The 26,576-nt window shown below is 35.6% G+C and overlaps 1 protein-coding gene across 1 annotated transcript in view; it reads left to right on the top strand.

Moving 5' to 3' along the window:
* The window catches only part of BMT2 (base methyltransferase of 25S rRNA 2 homolog), a 116,285-nt gene that overhangs the window by 14,680 nt on the left and 75,029 nt on the right, over nucleotides 1-26,576 (top strand). The window contains exons 2-3 of the mRNA XM_003261206.3: nucleotides 1,948-2,089; nucleotides 22,297-22,467. Of these exons, the coding sequence (XP_003261254.1) occupies nucleotides 1,948-2,089; nucleotides 22,297-22,467 (313 nt within the window). The remainder of the gene's footprint in view (nucleotides 1-1,947; nucleotides 2,090-22,296; nucleotides 22,468-26,576) is intronic.

Below are 26,576 nucleotides of genomic sequence, written 5' to 3'. Positions count from 1 at the left end.
CACTTTCTGAAGTTCTATTTAGAGACTTGATAAATAACTACATCTGAAAGATGTTGCTAAAACTGAGGAAAGCAGTAGTGTGTTTAAATTAATATTCCAATACAGCAGGCAGGCCCTCAAACTGTATCTCTTAAATGAACTTCGGTATGTAGTATTCTCACAGAGCATTTGTGTATACCTTCTACCTGAACATTGCATCTGCCTCAAACTTCACCCTTTTTTCTTTTTCCTTGGACTTGTGTTTTATCAATAGTTATTTTATCACAGAAGGTCATTTGTAAATGAAACTGCTGGAAAAAAACATTAATAGGAATTCAGGTCAAACTGCTAAAAAAAAAACATTGGCCATTATATTAAAATAAATTATAATTTATTATGATTTAACATGATTGAACTTGAATACCTTAACATTTCTAAAACTGAGGAATTTTTATTTGAGAATCTAGAAAACTTTTGCCTGCTTTTTTTAAGTTAATAGTTATTGCCAGTCTGATATGTAACAAATTGAGAGTCCAGTCACTACCCAAATGTTAGTGATTAATGGAAATATTTGTATATGAGTACATAGCCCCCTCAAAAATAATTCTGTCAGGTTTAAAATCAGTATTCAGGCCAAGACTCAGACTGATATATAGTCATCTTAACAATGTGCGAGAGGGTTTGTTTGTATCCTTACTCTTCTTTCTTGATCAAATTAGAGGGCTAATAGTTTGGTTTTCAACTCAGTACTTATTAGACTGTAGACCCTAAAATACCCAGTAAATGGGATTAATTGAAAGTTTTTCAAATTTGAATAGTTAAGTATTGATTGTTACATTTGAACTATTATAATTCCTTTTCTGTTTAAAAAAAAAACCTCTTAAATGTAAGAATTCAATAATCTTAAGTGGAGGAAGAATTTTAGTATAATTATCTCCCACATTTGGCTGTTCTATTTACAGTTTTAAGTTTATTCTGTCCCCAAATAATGGCCTACATTTCATTATGGGGCGTGAGAACCTAACTCCTATGTCCGAGGACAGTGAATGAAACTACCTTGATAAATTTTGTTTACTCTATTACCATTACAGTTGCATTAATGTCCTTTATTTAGCAATAGCATTCTCCTACCTTTATTAGTCATCACAGTGATGTTTCCAATTTCATATTGTGATGACTGATTTAATTTTATTTAAAAAAAAGATAGTAGCTGAATGGATAATGTAGTCAGCTTATAGTTTTTATATAGGACATTTTTTAAGGCTTACAAACTTTGGAGAGGCTTCCAGAGTAATTTCCTTCAAGGCAATTTTTGATATTTTTGACCTAGAATTATATAAATTTTTAAACTACATTATGCCTAGAGCAAGTCCAAGTGTGTAAATAGAAATATTTACTTGATTGCTTAATTTACATTGTCATCTTACCTACCAACCCCTTTTTAATAAATGTAGAAATACAAGAAGATAACAGTCAATAGAAACACAAGAAAATAACAGTCAAGAAGCAGGTTTATGTGTTTGTACTCAGCTCCTGCAAAGTCATATTGCCCAACAGTAACAGGAAAAGTAATTATTGAGTACTCAGCTGTAATTGTTTCTTACCAGCATGTCTTTGGATTATTAACTGATAACTCATATATACAGTATCTGCATATATTTTGTCAATTTTTCCAGCTTCACAAATCTGTTATCAAGCATTCATTTATTTATTAAATAATAATAATTAAAATGCATCCCTTTACATGAAGGAACTTTTATTTAAACATTTTTATTTTTATTTAAATGTATTTATTTAAATGTGTAAACATTTATTTAAACATTTTAAATATGTTTAAAATTTTGTGAAGTTTTACTTTATAATTTTGCTTATATTTATCTTTAAATAATTTCACATTGTGCTAAAACTTATTTCAAGAATCTGACATGTTTCAGTGTAAACTTAATTCATTTATCTCTTTGTTTTTAGTGGGAGATTTTGATAAGATCTGGCGAGAACACTGTGAGGATGAAGAAACCCTTTGTGAATATGCTGTTGCAATGAAAAATTTGGCAGATAATCATTGGGCAAAAACTTGTGAGGGCGAAGGTCGTATTGAATGGTGTTGTAGGTAAGTACTTTTATGAATTAATGTTTTTGGTTTCAAATGTATTGTTGTAACTTTTTTTTTTTTTTTTTTTTTTGTCTGAGACGGAGTCTTGCTCTGTCACCCAGGCTGGAGTGTGTGGCGCGATCTCGGCTCACGGCAACCTCCACCTCCCAGGTTCAATCAATTCTTCTGCCTCAGCCTCCCAAGTAGCTGTGATTATAGGCACCCACCACCGCACCCGGATAATTTTTGTATTCTTAGTAGAGATGGGGTTTCACCATCTTGGCCGGGCTGGTCTCAAACTCCTGACCTCATGACGTGCCCACCTCAGCCTCCCAAAGTGCTGGGATTACTGATGTGAGCCACCACACCTGGCCAAAACTCTTAAATCTAAGTGATGCTGTATATAATTCATAGTGCCAAAATAGAATACCGGAAATACTATGAAAGAGATCATGTCTTTTATTTATTTATTTTTAATTATTATACTTTAAGTTTTAGGGTACATGTGCACAATGTGCAGGTTTGTTACATATGTATCCATGTGCCATGCTGGTGTGCTGCACCCATTAACTCATCATTTAGCATTAGGTATATCTCCTAATGCTGTCCCTCTCCCCTCTCCCCACCCCACAACAGTCACCGGAGTGTGATGTTCCCCTTCCTGTGTCCATGTGTTCTCATTGTTCAATTCCCACCTATGAGTGAGAACATGCGGTGTTTGGATTTTTGTCCTTGCGATAGTTTACTGAGAATGATGGTTTCCAGTTTCATCCATGTCCCTACAAAGGACATGAACTCATCATTTTTTATGGCTGCATAGTATTCCATGGTGTATTAGGCCGGGGGTGGTGGCTCACACCTGTAATCCCAGCACTTTGGGAGGCCGAGGCGGGCGGATCACGAGGTCAGGAGATTGAGACCGTCCTGGCTAACAGTGAAACCCCATCTCTACTAAAAATACAGAAAATTAGCCGGGTATGGTTGCAGGTGCCTGTAGTCCCAGCTACTCGGGAGGCTGAGGCAGGAGAATGGCCTGAACCTGGAAGGCGGAGCTTGCAGTGAGCCGAGATTGCACCACCACTGCACTCCAGCCTGGGCCACAGAGCGAGACTCTCAAAAAAAAAAAAAAAAAAAAAAAGAAATCGTGTCTTTTAAAACAACTTTTCTCCCTTTTGCTTCACTTTCCCCAGGTCTGTTTCATTTACCTTTTTAAATAAAAATGCTTTTGACACACTTGTTTTAACTGTTAAAAAAATATGGCTTTAAATGCATTTAATACATACAATACATTTAAATATAATGATTTAATACTTGACTCATTAATAAGTTATGGTATAAAAATTTCTTTAAATAATTATTTAGATTCAAGTAAAAGTGAGTTCTATAAAGTCTTAAAACATCTTAAAATTTTTAAAATCTTGAATTTTTGATGTACGATTCAGGGTAGTCCAGCATTTATATTGACTTTGGATAATGTTTGTTTTCTCATGATATAGATTCTAATGTTAAAAATATCAGAAAATGAAATAATGCTGATACTACTTCTCTCAATGTGGTAAAATTATAAGAAAGGATAAGTATATTGACTAAACTTAAACATGAATTCCCTGAAAAACTCCCTATTGGGTACTATGCTTATTGCCTGGGTTGTGAAATAATCTGTATACCAAACCCCTGTGACATGCAATTTACCTATATAACAAACCACAAAAGTAACTCTGGACCAAAAAAAAAAAAAAACCTAGAGACTAAACAAATAAACATGAATTCCCAAAAATAAAGCATTGTCTTTCTCATGGACAGTAAGTTTATGGTAACTTCTGATTTACATTTTCTTTCCATTTTTATTCAAAACTTTTTACATCTCATTTTAAAACTGTAATAATGCATATTTCATTCATTCAACAAATAATTCAGAGAAAAATAGGTATTTAACTTAGTTCTTTTATTTAATAAATAATATTTAGTGATTGTCTATTTTGTACCAGTCATATTATAGGCACTAGGAGTACAATAAAACTCACAAAATCCTTGCTCTCATAGAGCTTACATGCTAGTTGGGGTGAGTGGCCAGAAACAATGTGTTGGTTAAATTTATACTAGTTCAGACAGTGGTGAGCGCCATGAGAAAAATAAAGCAAGGAAAACTAAAACAATTTTAAGTAAGGTAGGGAAAGATGTGTGCCAATGATATAAAGGAAATGAGAGAGTAAGCCAGCCCTACCAAGTCTAAAGACCTTGAAGAAGAGGCATGCTGACATGTTTCAGAAACAACCAGGAGACCAGTGTGGCCAAGGCAAAATGACAGAGGGAGAGAGGTAGAAAATAAGGTAATGAACAGCTGGATTTTGTAGGGTCTCATGGACCATTTTAAAGACATTGATTTTTACTCTGACATGGGAAGTCATATGGCTGTTTTGACAAAAGAAGTGACAGGATTTTATTAACCTTTTGCAAGGTGTCAAGAATTCTTAAGAATTAATTTCTGTGTTAAGAATAGACTATAGGAAGGGCAAGGGTGTCAGTAAGGGAACCCAGTTACAAAACTACTTCAATAATCATGGCACGAAATTATAGTTAAACAGTTGGTGAATGAGAATAGTGAGTTGACAGGGCAATGTACTAGGATTAATGCTCAAATAAGTATAATGACTCAGAGGAGCCAGGGAGGTGATGGGGCACACATTTTAGTGATTATGATGATATGTAAGGGAATTGAAAATATATAGTGAGAAAGTGGTACCATCAGTGGATTGTGGAGTCAAAGAATAATGGAGTTAAGGAACTAAAGAAAGGTGCCAGAATAATAGGAGATGGGATGGTTGGGGTTAAATGTTTTTATTTGCATTTCTAGAGAGAAAATAGTTATAAATCTGACTGTTTTACAGAATATACATTTTCTCCCTCAAGTTAAGAACAAAATGAGGCATACTACTGAACCAAATAGTTCCCCTGTAACAGAAAGTCAGGAAATCAGTACTATTGCCGTTTAAGACCATCGTTGTTGGATTTTAGCGTAGTGCTTTTAAATTACTATTACAGTACAGCAGGCGGGCCCTCAAACTATATCTCTTAAATGAACTTTGATAGGTAGTATTCTCATAGGAGCATTTGCTTTTACCTTCTACTTGAACAATGAATCTGCCTCAAACTTCAGTCTTCTTCCTTTTTCCTTGGATTTTTGTTTTATCAATCGTTATATTATCACGAGGTCATTTTTTATGTAAACTGCTGAAAAAATCATTAGGAATTTAGGTCATACTGTTAAAAAAAAAGAACAGTGGCAAGATATGGTTAAATTTCTTTTTTTTTTTTACTATCAAGTAATACTAAGAGAAGTTATGTAACGTCTTTAAACAAAACTAGGTTTGGGGAAAAGACTGAAACAATATTATGTTTTGAAACTTGAGTTATATATAATTGTGAGCTATATGCAATTTTTTTCTCTTTTTGATAATTCTAAAAGCAATGTCAGTTTGAAAGCTAAAGTGGGCTTTAAAAAGGGTTGGACAAAAGTTTGCTTCTTGCTATACTTAAAACTTATGGGAATATGTTATATGGCGTAAGCCTTACTGACATTATTCTGCTAAGGACAGAATAATAAAATTTTATATGTAATATGAACCATTAAAATCCAGGAAAAAAAATGCAATATACAGGTATAGCTATACCTTCAATAAAGGAATTTGCCTTTTTTAGCTCTTTAAATACAGAGAAACATGTACTATAAACACACTATTTCCTGAACTGTTTGAAAGTAAATTGCAGATAACATTACATTTTATCCCTTAATCTATTAGCACACATCTCCTAAGAATTAGGAAATTTTTCTACATAACCACAACACCGTCATCATATTAAGACAGTTAACAGTAATCTAATTTTCTAAAATACTTGGTTCATAAGTTCAGGTTTTTCTTACTGTCTTCAAAATATATTTTAAAATTTATATATTTTATATATATCTTTTTTTTTCTAAATCCAATCAAGTCTCATACATTGCATTTGGTGGTTACAGTTCTTTAGGTTCTTGGTTTTTTTGTTTGTTTGTTTCATAACATTGAGTTTTTAAACAAATGTCAGTTAATTTGTAGAATATCCCACATTCTGCATTTTGCAATTGTTGGTTCAAGCTGGTTAATAGTGTTGTTCAAGTATTCTATATATCTTTACTGATTTTCCTTTCTTAGCTTTTTTATCTATCATTAACCAATAAAGATGTTTTTAAGATACCATTTTTCTCAGTTTTTCTATAATAGTTACTTGGCTCTTATAGAGATTTAATTTTTCTGTTGAAGTTCTCTGTTTTTATTCATTTGAGTTGTCTTTTTCTCTATTTTAAAAAAATAAAATAGTTATTTTAAAGTTTTTGTCTGCTTATTCTAACATGTCTTATCTGTGGGTCTGTGTCTTTTGGCTATTTTTTTCTTTTGGTTATGGATCATTTTTTCCTGCTTTATGAGTGGTAATTCTGTTTTTATACTGTCACTGTGTTTAGCAGAGATTGGCATAAATACCCTTTTCTCCAGAGAGACCTGCTTTTTTTGCTCTGAAAGGCAGCTAGAATGAAAGACTGAACACTTTGATACCATCAGGAGTTGAGCTGTATTGGAGCTGGATGACCTCTTGAGATGGTTTCAACTCACTTCTCCTCTCAAGTGCTTTGATAGTGAATGAATCCTGTTCTGTGTATATTACAGGTGCAACTCTCTTGCAGGACATAAGCCTAATCTTTTTCTGTTTTTTAGTCCCACTCACAGCCACCAGTGCTGTTGCTGCCTTCACATACTCCTAAATAGACCTGTGGAGGGAATCAGGAGGAGAATGGGGAGAATTATCAATACATTTGAGTTTCTTAAAGATATCAGTCTGTCACACAGCCAAGCAGTTGTTAAAAGCTCTGCCATTTCCCTTTAATCCAGCAGAGTATTTCTGCCCTAGAAGGCTTGATTCTCTGCAGCCCAGGTACCATTTCAGCAAATGCCCCAGTGCCTGTGATCCCTTCTCATTTTGGAAGGACTTGCGCTTGTCTGTAATTTATTTCCTTTAGACCCCTTTGCATTCTCATCTCTCGTAATTTCTTTTTAATATGTTGTTTTTTAAATTGTATCATATGAGCTGTTCTGATAATCTGCATCCTAATTCCAAACTAGTTTTGTGTTCTACATGCAGGATTATCTGATTGTTTTCTCATGGTACCAATTATTTATTTCCTCAATCTCATTTATTTCCTGTAAACTGAAAGTTGGGTCTAAAGGATTGATTCAGGTCAGATATTTTTGCAAAAATATCTATTAGATGAAGCTTCATACATCATTTTGTGTCATATTAGTAGGTTTTTATTGTGAGGTGTACCACCATTAGAGATACTAAATGTTGTCATTTGGTTAAGGTGGTATCTACTCAATCTTTCCATTGTAAACTTATGTTATCCCTTTATAATTAAGTAACATGTAGAGTGATATTTTGGTTTGTGGATCAATCCTCTTTCCTAACAGTGTTTCAACAAACAGTTTTACTTCCATTTATTAAATAATATTTAGGGTTACAAAATAATTATTTTTAAAATTGTATTATTTCTTGACATTTATTAGCTGGCATTCATTTGTAAATAAAAGAATTTTCCTTTATAAACAGTGAATGATGATTACATGCTATCCAGAAAATCAGATTTAAAAAATTGTAATTCTGTTTAATTACCACTTTTCACAAAAGCAATTGGTATAATAGTCAATTACAGTTAGGACAACTGGGTTGTGGGGTTTTTTTTTTTTTTTTTGGAATGTCACAGTAACATCTTGGATTTTTATTTATTCCATTTTTCATTATTAGTCTTTTTTCGGGGGGTGGGGTGTTCAAATAATTTCATATTAGGCAGCAGGAGCCCAGTCAAAGTTTACTTCTGTGTTTTACATCACCTGTGAGCACTTTCTTGCTCTGTAGTACAAAGATGAGTCTTTGCTTCCCCTCGTCGAGACCTGGAATCACTGTTTCTTCAGGGAGTCCTAGTTTCATTTAGTGGGAAATGGCATTTGAAAAGTTACATGTGGGCACTAGATGTGCACAGGGTGTGCTTTATTCTGCATCTTTTTGGTAAAGAGAATTAGAAAAATATATAATATGTTATATAGTGTTATATATAAATATTCAATAAAATTCCTAATTGATATTTTCCACTCCAGTTTAATAAGATTTTTGCTTAACAACTTTGTCTTATATTTATATTTATTTTTGCTTAACTTCTCTGTTTTTTATTTCTCTTCTGTTACGCCAAAGGACTTGGTTCTGAATTACGTTAATACATTAGCCTTTTCCTACAATTTACATAAAATGATTTAAAAATTGCAATACTGATTTTCTAAAAATAAAATAACTGAAATGTAAGATTTCTTTGCAGTTCTTTTGTCTTTAAGACATATCCCACCAAGGATCGGAATATATGCTTAAAAGTTGCTTGAAACAGTTCTTTTCTGTATGGTTGTAATACCAATTTGCTATACAGTTGATTTCACTTTATTTTCAGTTTGGGGCATTTTTTGTTCTTATTTTAATTTTGGAGAATGTAAAACATTTATATGGTTCAAAAGTCAAACCTTATAAAAAGGTATACTCAAAAAAGACTCCCTTTTATTTTCTTCATTTACACCTGCCTCTGTTACCAACAAAGCTGGTTCACCAAAAGATGGGGTCTTTCTCTGTTCATTGTCACGAAACCAGTACACAAAACCAGAAGTGAGTATCAAGCACTGCAGGCTTTATTTGATGGCCATGGAATTGAGAAGCAGGAGCATAGCTCACAATTCAACTTCTCCACTAGTGAAAGGCTGGGGGGTTAAAATACAGGGTTTTCTAATGAAGGCATTGGACATTAAAAGCAAGAGGATTAATATTCATGTCTTTTCTAGAAATGGGCAGTGAACTTTCTAGAACTGGAGTGCCACCATCCTTTTTGTCCTTTTATGGCTTCTTCCAGTTGTTATGGTCATTTGCCAACTGTCATGGAACTGGTGGGAGTACCATTTCATTTAGCATGGAAATGAGTTTATAATGAAACGTGAGGTCTTTTCATTAGGTCAGCTATCTTGGTTCTAACGAGTCTCAGCTGGTCTCATTATTTCGAAGGGAACTTTTTATTACAAGTATCCTGTTTCTTAAAGATAAGCAGAGTTGGGGCAGGATCAGAATTCAACTGTCATATAGGCATTACACCAGGTAACACCTCCTATGGGTAACCATTTTCATTTGTTTTGTTTTTATCCTACCAGTGTTTGTTTTTGCAAAAATAAACAAATTCATACCCATGTACATATGCATATGTACATATATCCACGCTTATCCCTGTAGGTGGTAGTGTGTTGTATACTGTTATATACTCTGTACCTTTCTTTTTTACTTAATATGAGAATTAACTGTATTTGGTGTTGCTCAGGAGTCTTCAGAGAAACAGAAGCAATAGGATGTGTCTGTTTGTATGTACAGTAATATTTATTATAAAGAATGCATATGATTATCAAGTTTGACAACTCCTAAGATCTGCAAGGTGAGTGGGCAAGGTGGCAATCCATGAGAGCTGAAGGTATAGATCCACTCTAAAGGCCAGCAGCCTCTAGACCCACTTCGAGTCTGAAGGCAGGAAAAAGCTGGTGTCCCAGTTCAAAGGCAGTTAGGCAGGAGGAATTCTCTTGAATTATTCACAAGAGAGTCAGCTTTTTTGTTCTATTCAGGCATCAACTGATTGAATGAGGCCCACTCACATTACGGAAAGGCAGTCTGCTTTATTTAGTCTACCAATGTAAATGTTAATATCATCCAAAAACACCCTCAAAGAAACACCTAAGATAATGTTTGACAATTGATACCTAAAATTAACCATCACAGGTATACAGATATATTCCTCATTTTCATGACTTGTTTACAAGCTTTTGCTGTTACATATAGTGCTGTAATGAATAACCTTGTGTATGTGCATTTTGTATTTTTGTAATTATATATTTGTAGATTCCTAGGTGTGGAATTGCAGTAATGGAGACTAAATGCATATGTGATTTTATTAGATGTGCTTGCCAAATTGCTCTGTGTAGAGGTTCTATCATTTTGCAGTTTCACCAGCAAATAAATAAATAAATAAGAATACCCATTTCTCTATAACTTCACCAACACAGTATGTGGCTCAGCTGTTGAATTTTTCTCTGATAGATTAGAATTGGTATCTCTAGCTTGAGTTTATTTTACATTTCTCTTATGAGTGAGGTAAAGTACCTTTTTATATATTTAGGAGTCATTTGCCTTTTTTTTTCTGTGAATTATGTGATCATGTTTTTGATAGTTTTTTTTTTTCTGTTGACTTTTGGTCTCTAATTTTTCTTGATTTTTTTAGAGCTCTTTATATCATTTATAAATATTTGTGCCCTTTGTCTTTGACTATATCTTTTGCCATACAGAAAGTTTTTGCTTTTATGTAGTTAGATGTATCAGTCTTTTGTTTTATTGCTTCCAGATTTTGATTGTCTTAGAAAAGCTTTCCTAATTACCAGACTGTAGGAATTCAAATAACAATTTGTTATTCACTCATGTTTTCTTCTAGTACTTAGGGGATTTCTCATTTATTACATTAAATCTCTGACCTGTTTAAAAGTCAAATTTGGTATTTCTTGTGAAGTATTGATCTAATTTTTTTCTACCAAAGTTATCCATTTCCCCAACATTTATTAAAAACTTTACCTTTTCTTCAGTAATTTGATATGACATTTACATGATGTACTAAGTTTCCCCACATAGTTGGTTTTGTTTTAGCTTTTCTGTCATATTCCATTGTGTATATCATTGATCCATGCCTACTACCACTGTTTTAATCATAAAGACTTATAATGCTGTTCTGTAGCATCTTTTCCCCATCCCCCCATCTCACACTATTCTTCTTCAGGGTTTTCTTGGTTTTTCTTGCTTTTGCTTTTTTCCACATGTACTTTAGGATCAACTGGTCCAACTACATTTTAAAAATTACTTTCATTGAGATTACATTAATTTTTCATAAATTGGGAACAACAGCTATCTCAATAATGTTGAATCATCCTATCCATTAAAAAGATATGTCAGCCAGGCATGGTGGCTCATGCCTATAATCCCAGCACTTTGGGAGGCTGAGGCGGGCAGATCATGAGGTCAAGGGATTGAGACCATCCTGGCCAAAATGGTGAATCCCTGTCCCTTCTAAAAATACGAAAATTAGTTGGGCATGGTGGTGTGCGCCTGTAGTCCCAGCTACTTGGGAGGCTGAGGCAGGAGAATCACTTGAACCCAGGAGGCGGAGGAGATTGCAGTGAGCCAAGATCGCACCACTGCACTCCAGCCTGGTGACAGAGCAAGACTCCGTCTCAAAAAAAAAAAAAAAAAAAAAAACACATATGTCTTTCCATTTGTTCTAGTCTACTTTAGTCAAAAGTAGCAGACTACTTTGCAAAGTAGTGTTTTAAGGTTTTCTGTATAGCAGTTATGCACATTTCTTGTTGTGCTTACTCCTAGTTATTTTGTCATTTTTGTTGCTGTTGTAAATGTCCCCTTCCCTTCTGTTATACAGCTATGCACTGCATAATGACATCTCCATCAACAGTGGAAATATATGGACTATATACAATGGCAGTCCCATAAGACTATAATATTGTACTTTTACTATACCTTTTCTATGTTTAGATACACAAATACTTAACCACTGTGTTACAGTGGCCTACAGTATTCAGTATGGTAACATGCTGTAGACATGTAGTAGGCTATACCATCTAGATTTAAGTATACTCTGGTGATTTCACAATAATGAAGTCACCTTAATGATGCATTTCTTGGAACATATCCCCATTGTTAAGCAACACATGACTATATTCTAACAGGCTATTGTGTGTGTACATATATATGTGGATGGTTTTCACTTTTTAGTGTTTTACATCCTACCATTTTAATGAATTTTCTTTCTGTTTATATGAGTTTATGATTGATTCTCTTGGGTTGTCAAGGTATATCTGTTATGTCATCTATAAATACACAAAGTTTTATTTCTTCCTGTCTTATTCATTTGACTAAATCTTTTTCTCTTGTCTATTACATAGCTGTGCTTTATTCATTTTGCAGTCATGTACTTGGTGTATCTTCATTAAGTTGCTGGCTTTTTGGCTGATATATATATATATGTATATTTCTAATATTAAGGAAGTGTTTACCAACTTGTATTTTATTGAGTGTTTATATTAGGAATGGGTTTGAATTTTGTTGAATGACCTTTCAACATCTATGGAGAAGAATAAATGTGTTTTCTTCTTAGATTTATGAATATAGTGAATTATATTAGTGGATTTTCTTATGCTGAACCATCCTTGCATTCCTGAAATACATATCACTTGGTCATATTTAATGCTGTTTGTTAAAATTTAATTTCATATTTTTATTCATATTTATAAGTGATATTGGTCTTTATTTTTGTAGTCTTTATGAGATCAGATAAGTTTCTTTGTAATTTTGCTCCCTGAAAATGAATTTGGAAAAATGTTTTTGTTTCTGTGGTTTGGAACAGTTTAAGTACTTTTGGGGTTGTCTCACATGTATCAGTGGAATTTTAATTTATAGAGGTGACTGAGGCAAAGCATGGAGTGATCAATGCTGTTGAAATAATTATTTATTACTTATATTTCCTGAGAGAAGGGGACATACCACACCATGCAGGGCTACAAAGGAAGCACCAGATTTTGTCAGGAGTCAGAAGCAGGAGCTAAAGGAAAGCCTAGACCAGTGCTGTTATTGACCTTTTTATGGAAAAGCCAAGGCAGGGCAGAGTAAACGGTTTAGGATTGGCTAGGTTGAATAATTTCAGTAGGCTTTGGGGACTAGAGGCTGTCTGTTGTTGTCTGGTATATGGTCTTGAGTTGGTTTAGTAGTGGGGAATTATTGGTTTATGTGTAAAAGTTAGATAGTGGTTGTCTTGCATATGAGAAATGTTTTCCCAAGTAAGTTTACCGCCTTAAGGAATTAGCTGGTCCCAAGAGGGGCAGTCTCTCTCTGGATGTATAAGCACACCCTCCAACACCCCTCCCAAAATATCAAAATATGAAAGATAAAGTAAAAAACGTCATTAATACAGGGGTTATCTGGTGTTTGAAGGCTTATACTGGTGCTTTTTGGTAAGATTAACTCTGATAACTATTTCATCTTTGGATTTTTGTGTTGTTTAAACTTTTTATTTCTACTGAGTCACGTTTAAGAAATTTTTCTATTCTGTATATTTGGTATATTTTTCTAGAAAAAAGTTGCGCAAGTTTTTGTGTATTTGTTGGCACTCTTCCTTTCTTTTGCTTTATTTTCTAATCCTTTGAGTTCAATGTTTATTTCATTTAATTTTCTTCTTTTGTTTATATTGATATAAGCATTAAAGCATCTCAATTTTCATCAGATTGCTATTTTAGTTGCATTCCTTAGCTTCTGACTTGTAGTGCTTTCATTAATTTTTTTTTAGATAGTCTGTGATTTTATTAGTGTTTGCCCTCTGACTCAAGTTATTTACTTTTTAAAAAAATAGCAGATAGAATGGATTTCTTGTTTTTTGGTTAATTCTAGTTTTATTGCATTGCAATTGTATAATTTTGTCTGTATTTTTTCATTATGGTTTTTACTATGGTTTTCTTCATGACTTAATACACATATATGGTAATTTTTGTGACTATTCCATGTATAGTTAAAAAGAAGCTATTCTCTCTGAATGCAGAGTTCATGTTCTAGCAATAAGGTAAACTTTATTATGTTTTTTAGGGCTTCTATAACCTTTTCATTCTCTTAATTGAAAGTGGAGTGTTCCTTGTTGGTGTTTGTCTGTTTTTTCATACATCTCATGGAATTTCTTCTTTGTAAAGATGGCTGCTATGATAAGTGATACATAACTATTTATAGTAGTTATATCTTCACTGGGAATTGAAGTGAATTGAATGCCTTTAGCATTTTAAAGTACCCGCTTTTTTTTTTAAGTGATTTAATGCTTTTTATTCCCTACTTCTTCACCAACATTTCTTAATCATCTCATAGATGAAGTTTATCTTCCAGTAGATTCTTTAAAAACAACTTGGAATTATGATGTTCTCTGAGTTCACCCATCTTACAAACTGGTTTTGTATAATTTTGTTACAAGATACGTAGTTTGGATGGATATAAAATCCTTGACTCACACTTTGTTTCCTTCAGCTTCTGAAAAAATGTTACTGTACTTAGTCTTACTTTTGTATCTTTTTCCTCTTTCTCCTCTGGGTCCTTTTTCTCTCTTGCTCTCTGCTGAACCTTTTGAGAGTCAGTTACAGAAATTACCAGACTTATATTCCTGAATACTTCAATGTGTATCATGTAAGAACATTCTTCTACATAATCATAATACAACTATCACACTCCAGAAATTTAGCATTAATATGATGCTAACTAATAATGTAATCCATAATCAAATTTCCCCCCCGTTTTCACAATAGTGTCCTTTATACCTGTATTTTTTTTTTTTTTCAATCCAGGATCCCATCAGGGATAACTCATTGCACTTAGTTGTGAAGCCTTTTTGGTCTTTAATCTAGAAAAATTCTTCATCATTTTTTTCTTTTCTTTTTTGTCTTTTTATGATACGACTTTTTTTTTTTTTTTTTTTTTTGAGACAGTTTTGCTGTTGTTGCCCAGGCTGGAGTGCAGTGATATGATCTTGGCTCACTGCAGCCTCTGCCTCCTGGGTTCAAGAAATTCTCCTGCCTCAGCCTCCCGAGTAGCTGGGATTACAGGCACCCGCCACCACACCTGGCTAATTTTTATATTTTAGAAGAGGTGGGGTATTACTGTGTTGGTCAGGTGGGTCTTGAACTCCTGACCTCAGGTAATCTGCCTGCCTCGGCCTCCCAAAGTGCTGGGATTATAGGCATGAGCCACCATGCCCGGCCTATGCGGCCATTTTTTAAAAGTCAACATTTTGTAGATTGCCTCTCAATTTGGATATGTGTAGTTTATTTGTGATTAGATATAAGTTAAGTGTATCATTAGCAAGGGTTTTGCATAGGTGATGTGTGTCCCTCTCAGTGTAATTCATCAGGAGATACATGATATATTTTTCCCAAGGTTGGTTTGTTTTTCTCTTTTAAGTAGACTTTATGTTTTAGAGCAGAGGGTTTACAACACAATTGACCAGAAACCCACAATAAAATTGACCAGAAAGTACAGAAAGTTCCCATATACAACCCATTCCATCTCAAACATGCATAGCCTCCCCCACTATCAACATCCAGCACTAGAGTGGTACATTTGTTAGAGTTGTTAAACTTACACTGATAGATCATTATCACCCGAAGTCCATAGTTTACCATAGGGTTCATTCTTGATGTTGTACATTCTGTGGTTTTTGAAAAATGTATAATGACATGTATCCTCCATTATAGTATTATACAGAATAGTTTAACTGCCCTGAAAATCCTCTGTGCTGACCTTTTCACCCATCTGCAACCACCAACTTTTTTGGGGTTTTTTTGTTTTTTGCTTTTTGTTTTTGAGACGGAGTTTTGCTCTTGTTGCCCAGGCTGGAGTGCAATGCCGCGATCTCAGCTCACCACAACCTCTGTCCACTGCAACCTCCACCTCCTGGTTCAAGCAATTTTCCTGCCTCAGCCTCCCGAGTAGCTGGGATTACAGGCATGCGCCACCATGCCTGGCTAATTTTGTATTTTTAGTAGACACGGGTTTCTCCATGTTGGTCAGGCTGGTCTCAAACTCCTGACCTCAGGTGATCCACCCGCCTCGGCCTCCCAAAGTGCTGGGATTACAGGCATGAGCCACCATGCCCGGCCTGCAACCACCAACTTTTTTACTGACTTCATAGATTGCCTTTTCCAGAATGTCATATAGTTGGAATTATAAAGTTTGTAGCTTTTTCTGATTGTCTTCTTTTACTTAGTAATTAGCATTTAAGGTTCTTCTTTGTCTTTTTATGGCTTGATATCTCATTTCTTTATAGTGCTGAATAATACTCTGTTGTCTACATGTATCACAGTTTATCCATCCACCTGTGGAAGGATATCTTGGTTGCTTCCAAGTTTTGATAATTATGAATAAAGCTGCTGTAAAAAGTGTAATATTTTGCATTCTCATCAGCACTTGATAAGCATTCTTGTTGCTTCCACTCTGTGTATCTTCTTTGATGAGATGTCTATTCAGGTCTTTTACCTGGTTTTTAAATTTATTTGCTTTCTTACAGAGTTTTAATAGTTCTTTCTATATTTTAGATAACAGTTCTTTATTGTATATGTCAGCAGTCCTCAACTTTTCTAGCACTAGGGACTGGTTTTGTGGAAGACAATTTTTCCATTGACTGGAGTGGAAGCAGGTGGTTTCGGGGTGATTCAAGTGCATTACATTTATTGTGCACTTTATTTCTATTATTATTACATTGTAATATATAATGAAATAATTGCACAACTCATCATAATGTAGAATCAGTGAGAGCCCTGAGCTTGTTTTCCTGCAATTAGACGGCCCCATCTGGGGGTTATATGGGATACAGTGACAGATCATCAGGCTTTAGATTCTCATAAGGAGCGTGCAGCCTAGATCCCTCACAGGCACATTTCACAATAAGGGTTCCTGCTTCTATGAGAATCCAGTGCCGTCACTGATCTGACAGGGTGCAGAGCTTAGGCAGTAATGCGAGCGATGGGGAGCAGCTGTAAATACAGATGAAGCTTCACCCACTCACCTGCCACTTACCTCCTGCTGTGCAGCCCAGTTCCTAACAGGCCACGGACCAGTACTGGGGGTTGGGGACCCCTGATGTGTATGATTTGCAAATATTTTCTCAGTGTCTGTGGCTTCTCTTTTCATTCTCTTGAAAATGCCTTTCACAAAGCAAAAAAAATTGTAATTTAGTGACATTCAGCTTATCAATTTTTTCTTTTACAGATCATGCCTTTTGGTGTCATGTCTAAAAAGTCATCACCATACCCAGTGCCATCTAGATTTTCTCCTATGTTACCCTTTAGATAGTTTATAGTTTTGCATTTCACATTTATAATGCATTTCAAGATAATTTTTGTCAAAGGTATAAGGTCTAGGTCTAGATTTACTTTTTTTCTATTTTGCATGTGGATGTCTACTTCTAGCATGACTTGTTGAAAAAATTATCTTTTTTCTCCATCGTATTGCCTTTGCTCCTTTTTCAAAGATCTGTTGACTATATTTTTGTGGGTATATTTTTGCACTCTCTATTGTGTTCCATTGATGTATTTGTCTTTTCTTTCACCATTACCACACTGTCTTGATTACTGTAGCTTTATAGTAAGTCTTGAAGTTGGTAGTGTTAGTCCTTCAGTTTGTTTTTCTCTGTCAATATTGTGTTGCCTATGTTAATTTTAGGTATTACGGAATATTATTCACAACTTTACTGATTCATAAGGTACGCAGATATTTGGCCGAACATTATTTCTGGGTGTGTCTGCGAGGGTGTGTCCAAATGAGATTGACATTTGAATCTGTAGACTGAGTAAAGCAGATTGCCCTCTCTATTGTGGGTGAGTAGGCCTCTTTTGAGGCTTTCCCTCTAGCTGGGACCTACACCATTGACACTTCTGGTTCTTAGGCCTTTGAACTTAGACTACAACTTATAAAATGGTTCTCAAGCCTTTTTGGACTTGGACCAGAACTTATAAAATAGTTCTCAAGCCTTTGGACTTGGATTGGAGCTTTCCTGGTTTTACAACTTAGGCATAGCAGATTGTGGGACATTTCAATCTGCATAATCACATGAGCCAATTCCTTATTACAAATCTCTTTTTAGATATCTATTTATATGTATATATATGTACAGATACAATAAATTTATCCTATTGGATTTTTTCCTCTGAATATATGAATAGTTTATGCACTACAATTACAGTATTAGAGTATTCTGAATTTAACTATGTACGTACCTTTACCAGTGAGTTTTATATTATACTTTCAGATGATTTCTTATTGTGTGTTAGCATCCTTTTCTTTCAAGTTGAAAAATTCTCTTTAGCATTTCTGGTAAGGTAGGTCTAGTATGAAGTTCTTCATCTTTGTTTGTCTACATATTTCGCCTTTGCGTTTGAAGAATAGCTTTGCTGGGTACAGTATTCTCAGTTGAAAGTTGTTTCCCTTTTTTTTTTTTTTCCTTCAGCACATTGAATACGTCATCTCATTCCCTCTTGGCCTGTAAGGTTTCCACTGAGAAGTGTGCTGCCAGATGTATTGGAGTTCCTTCATTTGTTACCTGTTTCTTTTCTCTTATTGCTTTTAGGATCCTTTCTTTGTCCTTAACCTGTAAGAGTTTGATTTTATGCCTTGAAGGTAGTCTTATTTGGGTTGAAGCTGCTTGGTGTTCTTTGATCTTATAACTGCATATTTGTATCTTTCTCTAGGTTTGTAAAACTGTTATTATTTCTTTGAATAAACTTTCTACCCCAGTCTCTGTCTGTACTTCCTCTTTAAGGCCAATAACTCTTAGATTTGTCCTTTTGAGGCTATTTTCCAGACTTGTAAGCATACTTCATTTTTTTTTACTCCTTTTTTCTTTTTCTCCCCTGATTCTATATTTTGAAATAGCCTGTCTTTAAGCTCACTAATTCTTTCTTCTGCTTGATCAATTCTGTTTAGATAGTAATACATATTTTTGTTCATTAATTGAATATTTCAGCTCCAGGATTTCTGTTGGATTCTTTAAATTATTTTAATCTCTTTGTTAAATTTCCCTGAAAGATTTATTAATTCCTTCTCTGTTTTTTTGAAGTTTGTTGAGATTCCTCAAAAAGCTATTTGGAATTCCCTGAGAAGTATATCTGTACTACTCCAGGATTGGTCACTGGTATCTTATTTAGTCTGTTTGGTGAGGTCATATTTTCCTGACTGTTCTTGTTGCTTGTGGATGTTTTTCAGTGTCTGGGCATAGAAGAGTTAGATATTTATTCCAGTCTTTGTAGTCTGGACTTGTTAGTATCCATCCTTTTTCAGAGGGTCTTCTAAGCATTCAGTTAAAGTATTATCTAAGCCTGTGGTCACTGTAACCATTTCAGCACTAGAGGGCACTCTAAGCCCAGGTACGCTGCAACTTCTGCAGATTGCTGAATTCCCAGCCCTAATGGACTTGAAGATAAGGGAAGAGTTGCTGGGTTCTCAGGCAAAATCCCTCTTCTTTCCCCAAGTGGAATGAGTGTCTCTTTATGCTGGTCTGACCAGAGTTGGGGAAGAGGTGACACAGACACTCTTGTGGCCGCCACAGCTGGCCTCATGCTGGGTCATATTTGAACTGTCATTGATGTTTACTGAAGGTCCAAGGCCACTTTAGTCAGCAGGTGATGAATCCTGCAGGGACTTGGGTCCATCTTCCCAGGGCAGAGGATTCCCTTCTGTCCCAGGGTGGGTCTAGAAGTGCCATGTGGGAACAACAGCCTGGAATCAGGGGCTTTAGGATTCTGCCTGGTGCTTTGTTTTACTGTGGCTGGGCTGGTACCTGGGTTGCAAGGCAAAGTCTCCTATACTCTTCCTCTCCTTCCCCCAAGTAGAAGAAGTCTCTACACTACACTGCCTAGAATTGGGGGAGGGGTGATGCAGGCATTCCCATGGCCACCACAGCTGGTGTCACACTTGGTTGTACTACCCTGGGCGCACAGCCTCTGCTGAGACCAGCACAGCACTAGAGCTCACCCAAAGACTACAGTTGCCATGGTCTGGCTGCCACTGACATTTATTGGGAGCCCAAGGTCACTTTATTCAGCCAGTAGTGAAGACTAGGACTAAGATTCTTCCCACTAGAGCAGCAGACATCTTTCTGTCTGTTCAAGGATGGTCTAAATGCCCCATGTGGGCACCAGTAGATTTCTGCCCAATGCTGTGTTCCACTGTGACAGGGCAACGTGGAGTTCCAGTGCAAAGTCCCATAGTTATTTCACTCTCCCTCCCCAAAGCACAAAGATTATTATCTCTCTGGGGTGTACTGCCTGGGCTTGGGAGAGGGATGGTATAGACAGTTCAAGACTGTCCTTCTTACCCTCTTCAATGCATCTTTTCTTATTAGGCTAAAACCAGGTACTGTGATCTCTTAACTGACTTAGTTCTTATGAAGGTGCTTTTCTGTATGGATAGTTACTCAATTTGATATTCTTGCAGGTCTAGGGGGTGATTGCTGGAAGATTCTGTTTGGCCACCTTTTCATACATTTCTGTCTTTTATGCAGTCCTCATCTGCCAACTCAGTCTCAGATTTTTATTTTTTCAATAACAGGTAAAATGAAGTGTTATTTTTTATTTCCTTGTTATGCTATAGGTATGAACGGTAAGTGCTTTTATTTGCTCTCTTTATTGATCTGTATTTTTTTGAGGGTATATGGGGATATTGGAATTTAGATGGTTGTCATTATTCTATGAGAACCTAGAATTTTAGCCCTTTAAGTATTTTACTGCCTTAGTAGCTGTTAGGTTAGACCACATAAAATTGCAATTTTTGTAGCTCAAGAACTTTTGAATATCACCAGTTTTATATGGTTCTACCTGATAGAAACATAAGCAATCTTTTTAGTATTAATTTCAAGTTTAGATAAAGTCTACATTTTTATCAACTTTACTGAGGTATAATTTATATACAATAAAATGCACCCATCTAGTGTACAGTTAGTGGATATTTACAATTGTTTACACTTATCTAACCACCACCACTATCAAGATATAGAACATTTTTCTCCAGAAAGCTCCCTTGTACCCCTTTGCACTCGTCCCCACACCCTACCCCAGGCAACCTCTAAACTGTTCTCTGTCATTGGATTAGATTTGTAAAGACCGCATTTTAAAATTGACCTGTGGATCTTGCGTGATTTGAAGCTTGCACACCTTGGCTCGCCTTCCTCTCTATACGTGCACTAGGCTTAGGGTTTTTTCATTTGAGAATAGGTCCACTCATCTTCTGCCCAGTACTTTAAAATTCATGTATCTTGAACTGAGGTACATCTCTGAAGACTCATTCTGCTTTTCTCTTTCATGTCTTTGCTTATGCTGTCCTTTTGCCTAGAAAGTTTCCACTCTACTTTACTTTTCTGGTTTATTCCTACTTATCTTTCTAAAATCCATGTATATTGCTGATTTTAGATTGGGTTAGGTACTTTATTTATAGAAATAACTATCTTTGTTTATCTGTTTATCAATCATGTTTTTTATTGTTATATATAATAATTATTTGTGTCCTTTACTGAGGTAACAGTAGCTTCTTGAGGGTAACAACTATGCCTTCTACAATTTGGCCATCATTATGCACCTCTACACATGATGCGTACTTCATAAATGTTTAATTCATGCTGAATAAGTTTCAACTTCTGCGTATAGAGTTAAAATTAAATCTACGTAGTATAAGTTAAAGAAGTCTTACATAATAGGAACTAAGAAAAACTGAAGTTGAACTAATGGGATCCTGTAAGCATGAAGGAGAAATGGGCATAGTTCCCTTGGACCATAGTTGCACTTGCTGAAACCAGTTTTGTGTGAATTCTTTGCTCTTCAGTTCTTCTCTTGCCATATATTTTTGGGACTACACCAAGCAATGTCTGTGGAGAATGATAAAGTAGCTTTGTGTAAAGTGTGAGCTATATGTAGTAAATTAAGTGCAAATAAGAAAAATGAGCTCACTCGCTCTCTCTCTTTGTATATACAGATATATATACATATATATACACATATATATAAATACATACAAACACACACACACACATGCACACACACACACGCACTCACCCTAACTTTGTTATCATAAACCAAGAGGGACCTCAAGAACAGCTGTTGGGTTATCTGTCTACTACTAGTAAAGCCAGCTCGAAATTAACTGTGACTACTATTCCTTCTGGCTGTTGTCACTGCATAGTAGAGTTATGTAAGCTTTGCTGGAGGAAGTTTTAGTCAAGAGAGAAGTTCAGTAAAGTATATACAAACAAATCCGTAATCCTGAAAAAATGTATTTTTTATTTACTAAACATAATTTGTGATCATTCTTTATTGTATAGTAATTTTTAAAAATTTGAAAGTGCTACAGGGTGCTCAAATTTATCTCAGTTTGACATTTTCAAAGCAGAAATCTTAAATTTGAAAGTTTCCCATCTTGATTAATAAAAGCCAATTTTTTCCATCTTATTTTATAGTCATACACAGTATGTTAAAATACAACTTTATTTTTACTTGTAGTGTATGCAGAGAATATTTCCAAAATGGTGGGAAGAGAAAAGCACTTGAGAAAGATGAAAAAAGAGCTGTACTTGCCACTAAGACCACTCCAGCCTTAAATATGCATGAGTCTTCTAAACTTGAAGGTCATTTAACCAACCTCAGCTTTACAAACCCTGAATTTATAACTGAGTAAGTATACTTTTTCTACTTTGATTATCCTGGATAACTGTATTAATGTGAAATAATGCAGTGGTTCATACTAAACAGTGAGCAGTTTACTTGCTCCTCTAGTAGTTACATGATAGACTGAGAAAAGCAGATAGGTAATATTATTAGATTAAAAACTAGCAGAAAATTGTAAGAGCTATCTGGAAAACTAGTGGTTCTGTAGCATGTGTTGTTCTAACTGAAAATGAGAAAGAATAGTTCATTAAATACGATTATATAATTATACATTATGTTACATAATTATATATATTACATATATGTTATGGCTATATGTGTATATATAACATAATTGTTATATAATAGTATATATAATGTACAATGTAATATATAATTATATAACAATATGTAATTCTTATATAATTATCAAAACAAAGAATCAAAACAGCAAAATACAATTAAACCGTTTAAAGTGGCTATCCACTAAGAATTTACAAATAAGGAAAAATAATGGAAGGTTATTAATAGAACCAATTGCCATTATTTTATTGTTGGTAAGAAAATCCGCCTGCTAGTCAGATTATATGCATATAGGCACAAATTTTATAAGTACATGACTGTTATAATCCAATTAATTATTAGTAGAGGCATACCTCATTTATTGTGCTTTGCTTTATTGTACTTTGCAGATACTACATTTTTTACAAATTGAAGGTTTGTGGCAACCCTGAGTCAAGCAAGTCTATTGGCACCATTTTCCCAATAGCATGTACTCAATGTGGCTCTGTGATATGATTTAATTGTGTCCCCACCCAAATCTCATCTTGAGTTGTAGCTCCAATAATTCTCATGTGTTGTAGAAAGGACTCGGTGGGAAATAATTGAATCATGGGGGCGGTTTCCCCTGTACTGTTCTGGTAGTGAGTAAGTCTCATGAGATCCGATGGTTTTATAAGGAGTTTTGCCTTTAGCTTGGCTCTCATTCTCTCTTGCCTGCCACCATGTAAGATACGCCTTTCACCTTCCACCATGATTGTGAGGCCTCCCCAGCAACATGGAGCTGTGAGTCCATTAAACCTCTTTTTCTTTATAAATTACCCAGGCTCAGGGATGTCTTTATCAGCAGCATGAAAACACACTAATACACTGTCACATTTTAGTAATTCTCACAATATTTCAAACTTTTTCATTATTATGATGTCTATTTTGGTGATCTGTGATCAGTGATCTTTGATGTTACTATTAAGATTGTTTAGGGATACCATGGAAGACAGTGAACTTATTATCAACCATATAAGAGAGTGAACTTATTCAATAAATGTCATGTATATTCTAACTGCTCCATGGATCCACTGTCCCAGTCTCTCTCCCCTCTCCTCTCTCCCCACTCTTCCCTCTCCCCCTCCCCCTCTTCTCTCTCTCTTCCCCCTCACCCCCAGGCCTCTCTATTCCATAAGACACTAGGGAAATTTGGCCAGTTAATAAACCTACAATGGCCTTTAAGCATTCGAGTAAAAAGAGGCACGTCTCTGACTCTAAATCAAAAGCTAGAAGTGATTAAACTTAGTGAGGTAGGCATGTCAAAAGCTGATATAGGCTGAAAGCTAGGCCTTTCCTACCAAAGAGTTAACCAAGTTGTGAATTCAAAGGAAAAGTCATTTATTTTATTTTATTTTATTTTTGAGACGGAGTCTGGCTCTGTCGCCCAGGCTGGAGTGCAGTGGCACGATCTCGGCTCGCTGCAAGCTCCACCTCCCAGGTTCACACCATTCTCCTGCCTCAGCCTCCCGAGTAACTGGGACTACAGGTGCATGCCATCATGCCAAGCCAATTTTTGTGTTTTTAGTAGAGACGGTGTTTCACCATGTTAGCCAGGATGGTCTGGATCTCTTGACCTCGTGATCCACCTACCTCGGCCTCCCAAAGTGAAGGAAAAGTTATTTTTAAAATTGAAAGTGCTATTCAGTGAACACAGAAATGAGAAGAAAGTAAAACAACTTTATTGCGGATGTGGAGAAAGTTTGAGTGGTCTGGATACAAGATGAAACCAACCACAGCATTCCCTTAAGCCAATACCTAATCCAGAGCAAGGTCTAACTCTCTTCAATTCTTTGAAGGCTAAGAGAGGTGAGGAAGCTTCAGAAGAAAGTTTGAAGCTTAACAGAGGTTGGTTCATGAGGTCTAAGAAACCATCTCCATGACATAAAGTGCAAGGTGAAGCAGCAAGTGATGATTTAGAAGCTGCAGCAAGTTATCCAGAAGACCTACCAAAGACCATTCATGAAGGTGGCTACAGTAAACAACTGATGTTTAATGTATATTTAAAAACCTTCTATTGGAAGAAGAAGATGCCTTTTAGGAGTTTGTTGGCTAGAGATCGAAGTCAATACCGGGCTTCAGAGCTTCAGAGGAAAGGCAGCCTCTCTTGTTAGGGGCTAATGCAGCTGGTGACTTTACGTTGAAGCCAGTGTTCATTTACCATTTGAAAATCCTAGGGCCCTTAAGAATTATGCCGAATCTACTCTGCCTGTGCTCTGTAAATGGAACAAAGCCTAGATGACAGCACATCTGTTTAAAGAGTAGTTTACAGAATATTTAAAGCCTACTGTTGAGACCTGCTGCTCAGAAAAAAATATTCCTTTCAAAATATTACTGCCCGTTGATAATGTACCAGGTCACCCAAGAGCTCTGATAGATATGTACGAGGAGATGAATGTTGTTTTCATGCCTGCTAATACAACGTCCATTCTGCAGCCCATGGATCAAGGAGTAATTTAGACTTTTGGGTCTTACTATTATTTTGGAGACAGGGGTCTCACTCTGTTGCTCAGGCTGGAGTGGAGTGGCATGATCACAGCTCACAGGAGCCTTGACCTCCTGGGCTCAAGTGACCCTCCCACCTCAGCCTCCCCAGTAGCTGGCACCACAAGCATGCACACCATGCCCAGCTAACTTTTTATCTTTTGTAGAGATAGAATCTCCTGATGTCGCCCAGCCAGGTCTCAAATTTCTGGGCTCAAGCAGTCCTCCCGTTTCAGCCTCCAGAAGTGCTAGGATTACAGGCATGAGTCACTGAGCCTGGCTCATGTTATGTTATTTATGAAATACATTTTGTAAGGCTGTAGTTGTCATGGCGATTTCTCTGATGGATCTGGGGAAAGTCCATTAAAACCTTCTGGAAAGGACTCACCATTCTAGATGCCATTAAGAACATTTGTGATTCATGGGAGCAGGTCAGAATATTAACATGGATATGAGTTTGGAAGGAGTTTATTCCAAGCCTCATCGATTAAATAACTGCAGATGTGGTGGGAAAAACAAGTAACAGAAGTGGAGCCTGAAGATGGGACTGAATTGCTGCAATTTCATAATAAAACTTGAATGGACGAGGAGTTGTTTCTTATGGATGAGCAAAGGAAGTGTCTTTTTGAGATGACATCTACTGGTGAAGATGCTGTGAACATTGTTAGAATGACAAAGGATTTAGAATATTATATAAAACAGTTGATAAAGCAGTGGTTGGGTTTGAGAGGACTGACCAATTTTAAAAGAAATTCTGTGAGTAAAATGCTGTCAAGCAGCATCACATGCTGATGCTGCAGAGAAATCATTCATGATAGGTACAGTCAATGTATGTGGCAAACTTTAGTGTTGTCTTATTTTTAGAAATTCTGATAGCACTCCAGCTTTCATCAACCATTATGCTGATCAGTCAGCAGCCATGAGTATCAAGGCAGAGCTTCCACCAGTAAAAAGATTACAACTTGCTGGAGGCTCAAATGATCACTAGCATTTTTTAGCCATAAAGTATTTTAAAATTAAGATCTGTACATTGTTTTTTAGACAATGCTATTGCACACTTAATAGTCTATGGTGTAGTGGAACATAACTTATATGCACTGGAAAACCAAAAAAATTTTGTAACTTGCTTTATTGCAGTAGTCTGGAACCAAAGCTGTAGTATCTCTGAGGTATTTCGCTGTAATGTTAAAATTGTTCCTATACCCTTTTACCGTGTTGGTTTGTGGTATCAAGTGTATTTTGTTAATTACTTGAAAATGCTAAACTTGAATACGTTTAGAAATATTCTTGATAGACACAGAAAATAATTATGAAAGTAAGATACCCTTAAG

The sequence above is a fragment of the Nomascus leucogenys genome, chromosome 13 (assembly GCF_006542625.1).
Source record: "Nomascus leucogenys isolate Asia chromosome 13, Asia_NLE_v1, whole genome shotgun sequence".
NCBI lineage: Eukaryota > Metazoa > Chordata > Mammalia > Primates > Hylobatidae > Nomascus > Nomascus leucogenys.
The sequence above is the reverse complement of the archived record's forward strand: the minus strand, read 5'-3'. Positions and strand labels throughout refer to the sequence as shown.